The 17,127-nt window shown below is 33.9% G+C and overlaps 1 protein-coding gene across 2 annotated transcripts in view; it reads right to left on the minus strand.

The window, feature by feature from the left end:
- Positions 1-9,143: 9,143 nt before the first annotated feature.
- Positions 9,144-17,127, minus strand: part of LOC138325344 (R-spondin-2-like) — a 41,339-nt gene continuing 33,355 nt past the window's right edge. For both annotated transcript variants that reach the window (XM_069270934.1, XM_069270933.1), the window contains exon 5: positions 9,144-11,629. In XM_069270934.1, coding sequence (XP_069127035.1) covers positions 11,352-11,629 — 278 coding nt within the window. In that variant the 3' untranslated portion in view covers positions 9,144-11,351. The remainder of the gene's footprint in view (positions 11,630-17,127) is intronic.

The following is a 17,127-nucleotide window of genomic DNA, read 5'->3' on the forward strand; positions in this document are numbered from 1 at the left end:
CAATATTAGTCCATGGTGTTGTAAAAAATTAGTATCGATTCCAAATTTTTGTATAAATTCGTCAAAAGAAAGAAAAGTAAAATTGTCAGAATTTTTCATCAAATCATTTAAAATTAAAATACCTGACCTAAACCAATTGGGGTAAAAAAAAAACAAATTTATTATCAACTTTAATATCATTGTTGTACCAGAGAGGTGTTTTGAGGATACACTCTTGTCTATTTAGCCTCATATCTTCAGAATAATTTAATTTATCCCATGCTTTAAAGACATCTTTCCAAAATTGATTACGACATCTGGATATACACAATTTTACATAATCCTTCCCACAATTATATATCTTATTTAAATCTAGAGTTGACTTGAGGATCAGATACCATTTGCCTGAAGACGAAAATAATCTTCTAACCCATCCTAACTTTAATGAATGGATGAAAGCATACAAGTCAATCATCTTAAGCCCACCATCTGCATAATTTTGAATCATAACATCTGATTTGATCTTATGGCATTTACCATTCCACAAAAATTCGAGTAATAAAGAATTTATTGTAGCTAAATATTTTTCTGGTGGGTTTGGTAGGGTTATAAATAGATAGTTAAGTTGCGAGATCAATAAAGATTTAATAACATTGATTTTCCCAATTGGAGTCAAGCTCCTCCTCTTCCAAACAGTAAGAAGTGACTTGAGTTTTACAATTTTTTTGTCAAAATTCATTTTTGGTATCTGATCTAAATCAACTGAAAATTCAACCCCCAAAAATGTAAATCTGGTTTTCCCCCACTGTAAATTCAAATCTGGCCTATATGTTACATTACTGTATTTATAGCTCCCTAACCATATAACCTGTGTTTTACTAGTATTAATATTTAAACCTGAAATTTTTGCATAGTTATTCAACTCAGATATAGACTCATTAAGAGACATCTCTGACCCATCTAGTATTAAACCAGTGTCATCTGCATATTGCACGTTCAAAATTGGTACATTATCTACATCAATGCCTTTAATATGATTATTATGTCTAATTCTTGCAGCTAGAACTTCTGCACATATAATAAAAATGTAGGGAGCTATTGGATCTCCTTGACGACAACCTCTTTCTCATCCTGCATTTATTTGGTGCTGTGGCCATCGATATATACACTTATGTTATTATTCTTTTAAAGAAAACTTTAATTTTAATTTTGGAAAGGTAGTGAGCCTAAAAATAGTTTACATATGTCACTGTATTGAAACTTTGAATATAACAGAAAATTTATCGTGAAGAAAGAACGTCAAAATATAGTGGACAACGGGGAAGAGGGAGAGAAAAATCTTTTCGACTATAGTCGACAACGGTACGGAAAGAATGCGTTCTGCTTCAAGCTAAATTGACTTCAAAATATCGCACTATGATCGATTGCAATTTGGCCACACTACAGTAGAATTCTCGATAATTGGTCAAATAAAGGAAAAATGGATAGTTTCGAGAGATTTTCGATCAAGTTTGAATTTCAGCATTCTGAGTATGTGTATTCTTTTGTAGGCTTTCTTATAGATATAATTTATAGATAGATAATAAAATGGAAAAAGGAACGGAACAGTATGCAATGCAGAAAATTACATTAAGTGGACTATTTCATATATTGATATTAGCTAGCCTCAGAGCAGATCCCTGTGATGCCCCTGCCTGTATGGATTTGGAAGTAGATTTGAATCCATCGAAGACCATTATTTGTCTCATAGGCCGTTTTTGTTTAAACAACCGGTACGGCCGCTTGTTAGAGGCATTATTTCAAGTATAAATCCTGACGGAGCTGTAGTTTTTGATACAGGCCTATGTAGGCTTTGTCAAGGCTCGCCTGAAAACAATTTTAAACCACCAGGTCCGTCTTTACTGAGTCCATATCTTAAAAGCTTATATATTAAACCATCATGCCAAACACGATCAACAGCTTTGCTTATATCACAAATATTATTCTCGCTTTTCTACCATTATCCAAATGTTTTACAATTGTGTCATATTAAGCTAATACTTGAGTATACAGGAGTCACAGAAATAGGTCTCTTATTAGAAGGATCGCTTCGTAAACCATTACCTTTATATATGGGTGATAACTTGGTATTTTTCCACACATCAGGAAGCATACTAGATGATAGAAAATTATCAAATACTACCTAAAGAGGTTTTATTTTGACTGAGAGACACCCTTTATTAACTGAGGAGGAATAGTATCAGGGCCTGAAGGTTTATCGGTGTTGAGAAGATGAAGTTGATCAATTATGTTTTGTTCTGTAATGTCGAAAGTTGAAAAAGTATGCTGTGGCTAGGGACTGTCAGGAGGTAGATCGTCAACATTCTTTTTAGAAAGATATAGATGTAAAATAGTCACTGAATAATTCAGCGTTGTCTATAATGTCTGTCTATATTTTACACCCTAATACCCAACTCTGTCTGTATACCTGTGTCTGTCTGTCTGTCTGTGTCTTTCTTTGTCTGTCTGTTTGTGCCTTTCTGTCTGTATCCCTCACTCATTCCCCCTCTATCTCCATTAGTCTCGGTATGTTTGTTCTGTGTTCTCAATTAAAAATTTACAAAGATATAACTCATTCAGATCAATTTGGATGCTTACATGTACAGTGATGACCTTGTATAATTATCATTATTTTTATGGATGGTGTTGATGCGGGTGATTATATCATATATAATGTTATGTGATGATATTTTTGACAGAGTGACGATAATCATGGAAATGTTAATGCGATTTGAATGATGATGTTAATGTGCATAACTGTAGCTTTAGTGATGCTGTTGTTTGAGTAGTGATGATGATAATCAAATGTAATTTGCTAATGTTGGATATGATGATTACTGAATGAGGATGCATATTCAGTGGGTATTATGCTGCTGCTGATGATGATTGCTGTATGATGATGTGTGTTGAGTGGGTATATGTAGGATAATAAAGGATAATGAATGAGTGAATCGAAATGATGAATGACTTGTGTGCTGATGTCTGATGTAACTTTTACATCCTGGAATTGTTTGAAAAATAAAAATAGGATTTTCAGGATTCTCCTTATTTGCCAAGACTGGGATCGGCCTTGCAGACTTTCTCACTCTGCGCCCTACCACGAGACTGCCATCCTCTCATCCTCACATGATGAGCCATCAGATCTGATCTGTCACCAACAAGGTCATCTGCTGGCCGGTTAAGCCTTCGCACTGTTCTTCGAAGTGGATAGTCTCTTCTCTTCCAGACTTTTTTCCACAGCTTTCGGAGCACCACTAACTGAATCTTCATGGCATTTTCGTTGTTTAGTCATGTTAGCAACTCGATCTCGTAACTACATTGAGGGCATTCCAAAGCCTTTCTTTTCGTGATCTCAGACACACAGGTAATATGCTTTCCAATCTAAACCATAATATATTATTGGGTATCATATAATCCATATTGCATGAATTCTGAATATTTTAACTTGATCAATTGTCCGGTATCCATGTAAACGTATGACATTAGTGTTATATCGTGATTTTCTCTATAATAACACTATTTGATTTTTCTTGTTTCTAAAATGTATGTATTTGTTACAAGATTGTGTGTTCGCTCAGGCTGATATTGTCTATTATCAGCTATTATTACCAATTTCTTATTCATTTGAGGAAGAACAGTATGTTTTGATAAAATGGAGGTAGCAGGGAATTATATATGATTATTCTCAGGGTAAGAATACAAAACATGTGATGCCAATACATGTATATGCTTAATATTTCCAAATCTGTGACATAATGCCATTATTTATATGATCTCTTGTAGAACAACAGTGTTCATTTTGTAAGAAGGATTAGTGATGATATTGTTGACGTCATTGAGTATTTATGACGTCACATATACATACTGATAATGTTATCACACACTAATAATGTAATCGTTACTGATGGTGTCATAGTAATTATGACATCATAAAAATGCCCCATATTGATGAACTCCTTGCATGTCCTAGGAACAAACATAAAATATCACATTCAAGTATCAAATCCATTTATTTAAGAATTTTCATTTTTCTTAAATTACATCCCTCTGTTGTTTTCATAAACAAAATCAATCAAAATGTGTCTCTTAGTTTAATTTCCAGTAATGCTGTGATGAATGACTACCAAGGTTGTTAAAATGAATGATCTTAACCTTCATTCAAGGTCACATGGGTCAAATAGACTAAACTCTTTAAAGTCTAACCTATTGAAACTGGTCACTTGTAAGGTTTAACACTTAAGGATATAGATATCATATGAAGCAAATATAGCTTATAAGAAGGCCTTTAAGACATTCTTTGACCTCAATTCAATAAAAAGAAAACTTGTTTGGTTCATATTTCTTTTTTCATATGGTACTGAAATTTTATAATTGGTGCGTGAGTTAGGAAGTCGGTGGACCGCAAATCAAAACCATGTTACTGTGACATGTATTCCGACCATTGCCATCCATTGAAAAAACCTGTTCAAATGGTATCTTCTTCAGCTTAAAATAGATCTATTTAGTAAGCTGATGTCATTGAAAGATGAACATCCCTGTTTGCAATGTATGCAATCTGCTGTATATGTGTGGACATCTGTATGATTTGAGAGACTGAGATTTATAAGCATACAACCAAAATAATCCGCTATTACATCTAACCCAAAAACATACTGTTAACCGCCAAGCCAGTCGTTTCGCTTCATTTATACTGAAAGCTTAGCAAGAGTAGAGACTACCACTTTTAAGACTATGATGTGTCTCGACCAGAAGACAGAACCCAGAGCTTTCCTCACATACTCATCTCAGGGCCAAGAGTGTGGCAATTTAAAAAAAAGACGTAAGGAAGAAGAAAAAACGCCAGATCCCAAATTTATTTGCATTTGACGACAATGCAATGATGGTAACAGGTACCGTCTCAACAACCTACTTGCAGTATAGTTGCATATAGGTTATTCCAGGTGAGACACTAGGCCATATATAAGATTCTGCAATGTGTAGATTATTGTGGTTTTCATAAAACTGTTATTTCAATCTCATCTATGGGATTAAGCTTTTAAGAGAGTTAATACAAAAATTAACTATGGTAGATATTTTAATACAAATGCATTTAAAATTGTATCAATGAATAAAATATATTATTAATGTATGCCTGTACTGTAGGTAGGGCGTTAGAAGTGAACCTGCTATCCCAATATTGTATGGTCTTAAAAGGAGACTTTTGTAATCTTATCTTTTTTCATAACCTCTCATTTCATCATTTGCTTTGAGGTGAGCGTTTGTCTTGTTAAAGAAGGTTCTGCGTTCTGTCTCCTGGTATAGGCATACTATGTAATAGTTTATTGTGCTGCTAAGTGCTGAACATAAAGGGAATGGGATGACTGGTTTGCCCATTTTAAGGTTCCGTACAATATTACCAGCTAGATGAGTTGTTGTCTAGCGGCATACTTCAGTCGAATAGTGCCATAGTAGAGTTCCGGTTTTACATGGAGACCGAATACGCAGCTTCCTAAAACATTCATTCGTACACGCAACAAACTGCTTACAGTCTCCGACCTACCGACCCTATTTTTTGTCAATGTAACCATAAACAGATATATTTTTTCTGCCTTACAGTGGGGAGTCTGACTGTTAAAGATCACTAGGCCCAATCAACCAACCAATTAACTACCCGGTAATGTTCTGAGAATTGTTTGGCAATAATTTAATTTATCTAAAACTTAGGGGATGAATATCCACTTACATTACCATAAGAGACATTTTGAAAAAAAAGAAAAAAGATGGACAACATTTTGATTAATAACACATCAAAATAAAAACACAAAAACTACGCTCATATGCATTAGTTTTTGAAATATTTGAAAATTCTGGTATCCGTTTCATTATTATATTTTTTCAATAACAGTCAAAAGGAAGATCATATGATGGTTTTGGGATGCGCTATGCCGTCTTACCTAGGATTACCACAACAGCAAGTTCTAAGGCCTTATAGTACATGAGATAATGTCTAAACCAGACAATGTACTTATTAAAAACATTACAGACGAATGGATCAAAAAGTAGAATATTGCATGAACTTTTAACTCCTCCCGGGAAGGGGGGGTACCAATCATAACTAAGCCATATTTTAAAAAATGTCTACAATATTACTGAAAATATGATATATTATAGCTTTTATCAATTATCAATCATTTGTATTAAGTAACCCAAAATATATAGGTATAGACACAAAAACAAAGACTCTTTATGAAGAAGCTATTAGATTTTACGGAGGTCATTTTGATAAACAAGATTGATGGAAACAGCTTTAACCAACAAGCTTACAGTAAATGTTGCAAGAAGCACATGTCCCCTGCCGTCAATTACATTTTTAAATCTATAGCAAGTTATAATTATTGCTTAGTTATGCTATCAATGTATGAAGTCTAAACAAATTCTGTGGATGTGTTCTCGAGTTATCGTCCAGAAACTAAAATTAGTTTTTTCTTTCTTTCTATTTTTAACAACAGTGTGAACTTTGTAGTTGACCTTTGACACCAAATTCATTCCCAAGCTGTGTCGCCTCCTATGCTATCATTGTATGAAGTTTGAACAAATTCTGTTCCTGTGTTCTCGTGTTATCGTATGGAAACTAAAATCGGTGAGACAGTCTATTTCAACTAATAGCTGCCTTTGTAGTTGACCTTTTGATCCAAAATTCAATCCCAAGCTGTGTTCTCTCTTATGTTACCATTGTATAAAGTTTGAGCAAATTGCGTTGGTGTGTTCTTAGGTTTAATATCGTCTGGAAACTAATATTTTGTGAAAACATATGTTTTTAGCAACAGTGACCTTCGCAGTTGGCCTTTTGACCACAAATTCAATCGTAAGCTGTGTCGCCTTCTATGCTATCATTGTATGACGTTTGAACAGATTCTACTCATGGGTTCTCATGATATGGTGTGGAAAATGAAATTTGTGAAACAATCTAATTTAAGTAACATTGACCTGTTTAAATACAGCTTAACAATCCGGCCAAGTGTCATCGTACATTATTATTGATATAAATAAGTTTTATCATACAATGGTTTTCCCAATCAAGAATGATGGAAGTAATTATAGCAGGTTGAGAGCATTCTAATGTCAACTTTACACGTGTATTTTGATTTGGTTTTAGGTAGCAGAAAACAGTAGATTTGGACAATCTATGAAATTAAGGCGCATGCCTTAGAAATATAGATATAGTCATTTAACTGTAAAAAATACCTGTACAAAAGTATATATATAATTAATCAGCACAACTTTTGCAATTACAATTTGATATTTTGATACAGATTTGGCCATGTTCTGCGCTTATTCATGCATGTGAATACCATGGTAACAACAAAAAAATACCTGAAAAATTGCAAAATATCATGATTTTTAGCCCAAAATTGCAGAAAATTGTACTCAATTTTTTTCTTAAGACCTACCTTAAATTGAGCACTTCTATCACAATGGCAAAATAAGCCAATTTATTTCATAGGTCGATTAGGTGGATTTTTCAATATTTTTGCCTAAACCCGCGCCATGGATTTTCCTTCAAGTAAAGCTAGCATTTCCGGTCAAGACGCACTTCCGGAGGAGCCCAGAATTGTAATCTCTAACCCATTTTTGTTATGTTTATTTTTGAAAAAAATGAAACTTATATCAAACCCTCCATATTGGATGCACCAATTTCAGAATATATTTGATTTTTAATTGTTTATGCATTGCTCAAAACAGGGGCTCCCCACTTAATAAAAATATAGACCGTGGCCAGGCTGTTCTTCTCTGGTTTGCTACCTTATATCAATTGACTGACAAAGGGAGGAAACTCGAGGTTCCATATCACCAGATGGTCGAAGAGCGTTAATTTTTTATTTCCACGGGTATAGGTCGTAACTTCAACCATATTAAGGTTTTAGCTAACTCCTTTGGCATACATAATTTATAAGTACATTATGGAACATTCTTTTTATATCATTTTGCAATATTCAGATTGATAGTCATTTAAAAATATACACCACGGAGGAATAAATTAAGAAGGCGTTGTGCGTGTTTTTTGGGAATACACAACTCCGTCTAGTAATATAGTTCTTAAAAAATCATATAGCGATAGTGATTGTACATACTTATTTCCATATATTAATATCTGTTCACTAATTTATCCTTTTTTTCATAACAGGCATTAAGATAGGAAATTATAAAAAAAATATTTATTTTTCATCGCGGATTAGTTTTCATGTTTTGTTGTGTTGAGGCTCATCGATCGTAGCTATGACTGCTGTTTCAGAGCATAAAAAATTGATTTTAAAACTTTTTTAGTCCACCATCATTGATGGTGACTATTTAAATCGCCTTTCGTCCGTGGTCCGTCCATCCGTTTCTCAAAAGCAGTGAAGGAATCTTTCTAAAATTTCATACGTAGATTCTACTGGAACCCTATTTGTATATAACACATTTTGGAAGCGAGTGGTTCTAACAGCCATCTTGAATTTTGATATTTGAAGTTTGTTATTTGTTATCGCTATTCATCAGAAAGTGCTGAAGGGATCTTTCTCAACTATTTGTAGGTTCCCAAAGTGCCCTACTTGTACACGGTAAACGTGATGGCCGAGAGGCCGCCGTCTTGGATTTTGGTACTTGAAATTTGTCACCGCTATTTCCCAGAAAGTACAGAAGGGATCCGTCTCAAATTTCATATGTAGATTTCCCTATAGCTTTAGTTGTGTCTGTACAATATGTTTTGGGACAAACCGATCAACAAGATGGTAGACAGGCAGCCGTCTTGGATTTTGATAGTTAAAGGTTAAAAAGCAGAGGAAAGATCCCTCTTTCCATTGTTAGGCAGAGATAATTCTTTGTTGAGCGCCAACATCCCTCTGGAATATTTTGTTAATATATTGTACATATTAAAGTTTATCATTACTCACATTAATGCCTAATAATTCAATTACAGTGGACCAAGTAAATATGTACAGCAGAATTTAGCCTGATACAGCTAAACTCTATAAAATATCGGAAGAAAAATTGTGAAAATTCGGCTCTTAAAAGCGAAGAAAGATTTCTTTTAAATAGCCCCAAAATGAGTCCTTCCTTAAAATCCCAATATAAGAAAATCTACAAACAACAGAAGCAAATTATTTCTCATATCACCTTTTTTTTAATTTCTGATTTAAAAGTTATCTCACTATTACCTTTTACATGGTTCGTCACTATAATACATTCGACATAAAAGTGTGAAGATAAACTTAATAAGTTTATATCAACATATCGTTGAAGTATCCATGACTTCATTGTTTTGGTTCACTAATTAATTTAGGGTTACCATCGGGTAACCGGCAACTCGGTCGGAAGTATGTGAACTTGCTACAAATATTGATAATTGTTATTTCAAAATCTGTAAAACGTTTTTTTTTATACATTTCGAATCAAACTTTAGCGAGACTGAACTATCAGAGAAAAGCATCATTAATCAATAAATGCAAAATGAATATATTTATATCAATACCTAGCCATATTGAACAATAAATCACAATTCAAGATGATGGGCTAATATCAATCACTAGAAAAGATTGTTCTACGAAGGTATAGTCCCCTGTTTGAACTAGTGATATTTCGTATGTTTATTAACTACGTTGACAAAAAGTGTGTATGCATTGGGCCCGTTTTAGGTTTCAATGTTGACTCGTAGATTGTTGTGGTGATTGTAAGTATCATTTATAATCGTCATTTGCAGGACTAGGTCTAAAAGGACTCGATGTGTCAATCAAGCACAACAAAGCGCTTCTTGTTTTAGACACACAAATATATAGTAACATGGTTATTTGATGACAGAAATATGTAATGAACCCTCTGGAGTCAACTGAAATGTACATTTTTTAGCATCTTTTGTCAAAATTTACAAGCAACACAACAATCTGCTACCCGACAGGAATATATAAAGTTAGGCTTGATGCATACGTACTATTTATCAACCTAGTTATGTTGAACTACATCTAAGAAGTGAAATACATGTGTAGATATGTAAAATATCAGTAGTCTTAACAAGGACTAAACTCTTAACGCAAAGAGACAAGAAGAAACTTGTTGAAAAAAGAAAACTATACCAATGTAAAAGTCATGTTAACAATAACATAATGGTTTGAATCCACTTTTTACTATTGCAATATTTTACTCTTTTGAAAATCACGTAGTTTGAGAAAATTACACGAGTACATAGTTAAAGTGAATAGTCGGGCAAAGAAAACCAGTCTAAATGCGTTCATTGGCCTTCCAAAAGTTTTCCCATATTAATACGACGGTCAAGTTCTGCTTACGTTTCCCAGTTCTGACCATTGAAATAAAGAAAAATTGAAAGCATTGAAAGCGAGGCTGCGTGGAAATGTAACCACGGACATAGTCAGCCGGGAGGACGTTTTAGGATTCCTATACTTTAAATTAATTTCTACTCACGCAGACAGATCTTGACGAGAAAGTTTATTTTTCTATTCCATAAGAAATTATACTGGATACATTCACGCCATTTTTACCGACTGTTGCCATCCTTGCCCGACTGTTCACGTTAATGTGTTGGAGTTCACATCATCAGTATATTATTTTAAGTGATACGTATATATATATTTAAATATACTCCTTGGTTGTACTTCATTCACAAGAGTTAGTTATAATCTTCTTCATTAAGAAATTCTAACTCCACCAAAGTTGTTTTCACATTTTAATGTGAGTTCATCGCATTTCCGTTCAAGTATGGCGAAAATCGAGCTTGCGTCAGAAATAAATATAATTCTTGTGAAATCCTCAATCACAAATAGCTATGGAATCACTATGACAATGACGTTACCATGACGTCAAATGTACAAAAACACACAACCAGAATATAAGTCTACACTTTTCCACACATCCTCCAGCACGGCTTTTGTGAATGTCGTCAAAATACACTGTCTAATCAATATTGCTCATAAGGGAAATCACCATCTTTCATTCCGAAAGTTAATAAAGCAGTTACCACCGACATCCGTTTCGTATTATATGGGTATACAACTTTATGCAAATAATATATTTTGCAGTTGAAGTGAAACTAGTTATCTTGTTTTAGCACTGATGATGTCTCACTACCACTGTCAACAGCGATGGCGTGTCTTAATGGAGGCGTTCCCCAACTAACTCTCTAGTGGAGACAGCTTAGTCGTTCTCACATTCACTAAGAGAAGTACCTTGATCCGTAACTGGGTCTGTATGCACAGTACCTTCACTTGAACCTGTATAATATATAATAATAGGTTCTTAGGGGGCAATCCACCATGGAACTTTCTATAGCAGTAATGAGACACATTTTAAGTTATCCCTGTCTATTATCCACTAGAAAGAATATCAATATCATTATACACTCGGCCCCGGCCACAAAACAACTCCCACGTCTCTTTTTGTAATCTTTGTTTTCGTTTTCTTTGTAATCTCTTTCTATTTCGACGTTTGTTCTTTCTTCCGCGTCTTCGTTTCTTTCCCCGTTTCTTTCCCCGTTTTCTTTTTCTGTACTTTTGTTTCTTTTTTCGTCTCCGTCGTCTGTTTCGTTTTCCAAATGGCTTTTTCCTTTTCTCAAGCATTAGATCTGAGTTATTGTGCAACAGATCTGTAAGAATACATCAAACATCAGGCCTAAGTTAAGAAACCTCCTTCATTGTTAGCCAGGATCGATAAAAACTAACATTAAGATCCAAAACCTAAACTCGTTTGAACGGCACTTCCGGACATGCTCGGCTTCTGTTTTTCCACTTCCGGTAATGTAGTTATAATAATTAATAGTCGATCGGAAAATAATAAATGATACTGATGTGCATTATAAGATCGAAGAGTTTGTTAGAAGCATTAGAGGAAAAGCAAAACACCCAATTCAGAAAGCATGCCTTATAAAGAAAGAGGCCGATTCAACAATGTCTAATTGATATAGTATGTAAACGTTGAATTCAGCTTTCAGAATTTTGTTTAAAGTTACCGAAATTTGCTTTGTTGTATTGAAGAAAAATGAACACTTTATTGTTAACCAGGATCGATAAAAACTAAAATTAAGATCCAAAACCTTAACTCGTTTGAACGGCACTTTTGGACATGCTCGACTTCTGTTTTTCCACTTCCGGTAATGTAGTTATAATAATTAATAATCGATCGGATAATAATACATTATATTGATGTGCATTTTAAGATCGAAGAGTTTGTTAGAAGCATTAGAGGATAAGCAAAACACCCAGTTTAGAAAGCATGCCTTATAAAGAAAGAGGTCGATTCAACAATGTCTAATTGATATAGTATGTAAACGTTGAATTTTGCTTTCAGAATTTTGTTTGAATTTATCGAAATTTGCAGTATTGAAGAAAAATGAACACTTAACTTATTTTAAAAGTTCTTGATATCAATTACTATAATCACCCTTTGACGCCTCACCTAGGTAAATGACGTCAACATAGATGATAAGGTGTTGGTGTTTCTCACTAGTTCTAAGGAATCCTGTCAACAGGTGATACAAGAAAAACATTGCGATAGGAGTCGCTTAATTAGGGACGGGGTCAGGTCGACCTTTGGGTGTGAGGTCTGAAGTGCCAAACCATCATCACGCTGAAGATCAGCTCAAGATGAGCTACGCGACGTTGTGGAACGACTTTATCATCTAGCTGTTCCATTAATCTCGTTTCTCGTGCAATATGGGTTTCATACTTCTAAATATAATATTATAACCTTTCAAAAAATATTTTCATAAATTAGTCTAATGAAAATATTAGATTGACTGACTTTTACTCATTTTCATAGCGGCTATGAATAACAAAATACATGTATCTTCGGAGGAGCGCTTACGCGCTCAACGGGATATGCAGATAGCTTCTGTTATTCATAGCCACTATGAAAATTAGAACAAGAGGCCCAAGAGGCCTTGACGGTCACCTGAGTGCTGATACAGAAAGAAAATTGCCAAGTTGGTTCAAATCTGTAAAAATTTTTTACGTATTTGGATAATCTTTAAAATTGAACATTCGTATTAGAATTTTTATTTTTTGTTTTTCATTTTGATTCCTATGAAAACAGCAAATAATGTACATAATTTTGTTTTTCCTATATAAACTATAGTAAATTTGACCCCCTCTCCAGGGGAAAATCTGGGATCCCAGGGCCATAAAATTCACAATTTTTGTAAAGGGCCTTAAGACCTTCCAATTTATTTGAGTATCTGGTTCCATCAAATCTGTGAATTAGAAAAAAAGATTTTGAAGTTTAAGCCTATTTGACCCCTTTTGGCCCAGCTCCTAAGGCCCCTGCGGGTCGGCCAGGACAAATATGGATATGACGATAAAATGTTATCTCAGGCTAAAAATTCTAACTCAGTTCGACTAATTTTCTATGAAAAATAAGCAAATAGCGTGAGACCCCAGGGTCAAGACCATCCCATTTATGAAGAGTATCTGGATCCATCAAATCTGTGAATTGAGAAGAAATTTTTGAAGTTTTAGCCTACTTGACCCATTTTGGCCAAGCCCCTAAGGCCCCTGCAGGTCGGCCAGGACAAATATAGATATGACGATAAAATGCTATCTCAGGCTAAAAATTCTAACTCAGTTCGACTAATTTTCTATAAAAATAAGCAAATAACGTGAGACCCCAGGGTCATATAATTCACAATTTTGTAAAGGACCTCAAGACCTTTCAATCTATGAAGAGTATTTAATATTGCCATTTCTGGAATTTCTGAAGATTTTTTAAGTTTTAGCCGATTTCACCCCTTTTGGCCTCACCTCTCAGGCTCCTGGGGTCAGTCGTGGAAAAATTGTTAATATGATTCAATGGCCATCTCATACTGATAATTCTGACAACATTTGACTTATTTCCTATTACAGATGACCAAATAATGCTCAAAAAAGTGTTTTGCTTATATAAACTTTAGTAAACTTGACTCCCTCGCCCAGGGGGAACATGAGATCCCAGGGCCGTATAATTCACAATTTTTGTAAGTGACCTCAAGGCCTTTCTATCTGTGAAGAGTATTTGACTCTGCCATTTCTGGAATTCCAGCAGAAGATTTTTGAAGTTTTCGCCTATTTGACCCCCTTTGGCCAAACCCCTCAGCCCTTGATGGTCAGTCGTAGAAAATTGTTAATAGGATTCTATGGCCATCATATACTGATAATTCTGACAACATTTGACTCATTTCCTATTACAAATGACCAAATAATGCTCAAAAAAGTCTTTTCCCTATATAAACTATTGTAAACTTGACCCCCTCCCCAGGGGGGAACGTGAGACCCCAGGGTCATACAATTTTTGTAAAGGAACTCAAGACCTTTCAATCTATGAAGAGTATTTGATTCAACCATTTCTGGAATTTCAGAAGAAGATTTTTGAATTTTTAGCCTATTTGACCCCTTTTGGCCCCTCAGGCCCCTAAATTGTTTATCGCCATACGACGGACGATGGACGACGACGGACAAAGGCAATTAGAATAGGTCACTTGAGACTTCGTCTCAGGTGACCTAAAAAGTCATTCAATCACTATATGAAATAGGTAAAAAACTAATTTATTAAAATTCCGAAACCGACAATAGTGAAACGGACACAATAAATATTTCTAAGGTAATTAAATGTTTCATTCCTCGATATACATTCTATATGGTAACAGAAAATACGGACTAAATATATTCAAACTATAAATGATAAGTGTATTAAGGGTGCACTCCTCTGAGAAGTCAAACTTTTCTTGAATTAAACGTTTTTCTCATATAGAGTTTTGGAAATAGGTTTTCATACAAAAAAAAGAAAATGGAAGAAAAAACATATCTCCGTGCGCTCGTTTTTGAGCTATTGTCAATCAAAGATATGGCAATTTTGCAGTTTTGACCATATATATAAGATATTAAAGCCATAATTTCCTAATGAGATATTTGATACATGTATGGATGTTTGCAGAATTAATTTTCCTGCATTCTTCTCTAAAAGTATGCCAGTTTTGATTAATACGATTTATGTTTTTTTTCTCAGAATAACATATGCTACCCCTACCCTTTAATTTTGAGCTACAATATACATCATTTTCAGCCATTTTTGCCAAATTTAACCCTTTATAGAAAAAGTTCTGGTATTTAACTTTTGTGATTATTTTGCATATCAATAATGAATTGGTTGTTCTTTCAAAATTAGGCAGAAAATTGAGGGGTCAGTGTGTATAATTTTTGCCCCATTTGAAAATTTGTTATTTTTCAGAATTTTAGAGTAAAAAAAGTACTCAAATAAGCATTAAATGTAAAAATAAAGTGACAAAAGTGTATTATTTCACACATTAATGCTCATTATTGTAATAACCATGAACCTAGTGAAAATTTACAGCAAAAATAGCTTGATACAGGTAAAAATGCTGTCTTAGTGATGATTTAAGTAAAAACAATTTCAGTAAAAGTTGGTAAAACTGTGCCATTTCTTAAAATCCCTGTATAAAAAACTACTAAAATAGAAATGTAATGTTTTGACAAAATTTGCATCTGGCAAATATTGATAAATTGTATTTGAAAATCTCATAACTTCTTTGATCTTTGCCAAAACGAGACTTCAACGGCACTGAAACCTCAGTAGAATACATCCTTAAAATGATTTCCCCGTGTGATTGATTTTCGCGTATTAAGTGGTAAGAAATAGCGAGATTAAATCGTAACGGAAATGTCTTGTAAAGACACATTAAAACTAGGATTTATAAGTGATCCTTGATTAAAAGTAGGACTCTGGAAACCTCGATCGCAGAACTCAATCGTCGTGATGATGCCGTTATGTATCAAACGAGGAATGAAGTCGCAGTGAGTATAAATAGAGGAACTTACATGAGAGACTATGATATGGAATTTATCAAACAAGTTCAATAATTTGATATAAAGGCTCATGGCATATTAAATTATTTAACGAGTTTGATAAATTTCATATCAAATAGTCACAAGTGTAAGATTCTATTTATCACATTACTTTTATTAATAGAAATAAAAGCAAAGCTTTAAATTAAGTCTCTAGAGCTATATAAACAGTAGAAATCCTGCTCGGATGTGACGATTCCGTCTACTGAGCCAATCATGTGACGTCATATATATATTATGACGCCAAATCTATATGTGACGTCATAATAGTGTTATTACACATGTGTCTTTCGATATTTATGACGTGGCCGTATGACATGGTTCGACGGGCCAGCTATGTGATAAATTATAGTCCTATTCAGTTTATCCTAAATAGCTATTTTTCTTGTTAGTGTCGTTGATATGGTCAGAATGAGTAAGTAATAGACTCCGTCTGTCAATGTAAACTTTTGAAAGCCAGATATATTATTTGTTGTAAAATCACTGGAATATAACGTTACACTACGCTACCCAAAATAGAACACTTTTAAAATAATGGTACAGGATTTTCAGTTTACAATATCAACAAATAATAACTATACTGAACAAAAAATCAAGGTGCTGAATAGCAACTGTGTCATTTTCTTTCCTTATGCTTATTATCTCTATTTAAGCATTGATATAATGAAATTGTGAAAAAAATCCGCGAAACGACTACGTACAACAAACCTTAAAACACCATATGTTTTAAAACAAGAAAATCAATTGCTGAATGGAATCTTTGTGACAGATATGTGAATTAAATAAATTAAAAATGTTTGAACTTTCCTAAAATGAATTCACATTTGGAACTCCTCGGGGAATAGATGATACCCGTTGAGTTCAGGATGAATGAATTCAAACACCATATTTAGGAGGTGTTCCATTTTGGTACTAGAACTTACTGAAACACATGGAAATTAAATCTGAAGGCATCTAGTTGAGGAAAGTTAAGAGAAAAAGTGTTACAATTTGGGTAGCGTCACGTTACGGTTACAGTTCGATTATACCGCAGTATTAATTGAATACTATGTTTTTAGATAATGTTTACATGCAGCACATGCAGAATGTTATTGCATGCAGTTTTCCTACAAGCATCAGACAACAAAATAAAGGGAAAAAGAAAAAACGTAAGTAGTTTTGTATTAAATTAATGATTTGGATAATTAACCTAAAATATTTTCGGCTTTACTTTCATTTTCTATCGTCTTTACATCAACGACTACTATAGTAT

Source organism: Argopecten irradians, chromosome 6 (assembly GCF_041381155.1).
Source record: "Argopecten irradians isolate NY chromosome 6, Ai_NY, whole genome shotgun sequence".
Lineage (NCBI taxonomy): Eukaryota > Metazoa > Mollusca > Bivalvia > Pectinida > Pectinidae > Argopecten > Argopecten irradians.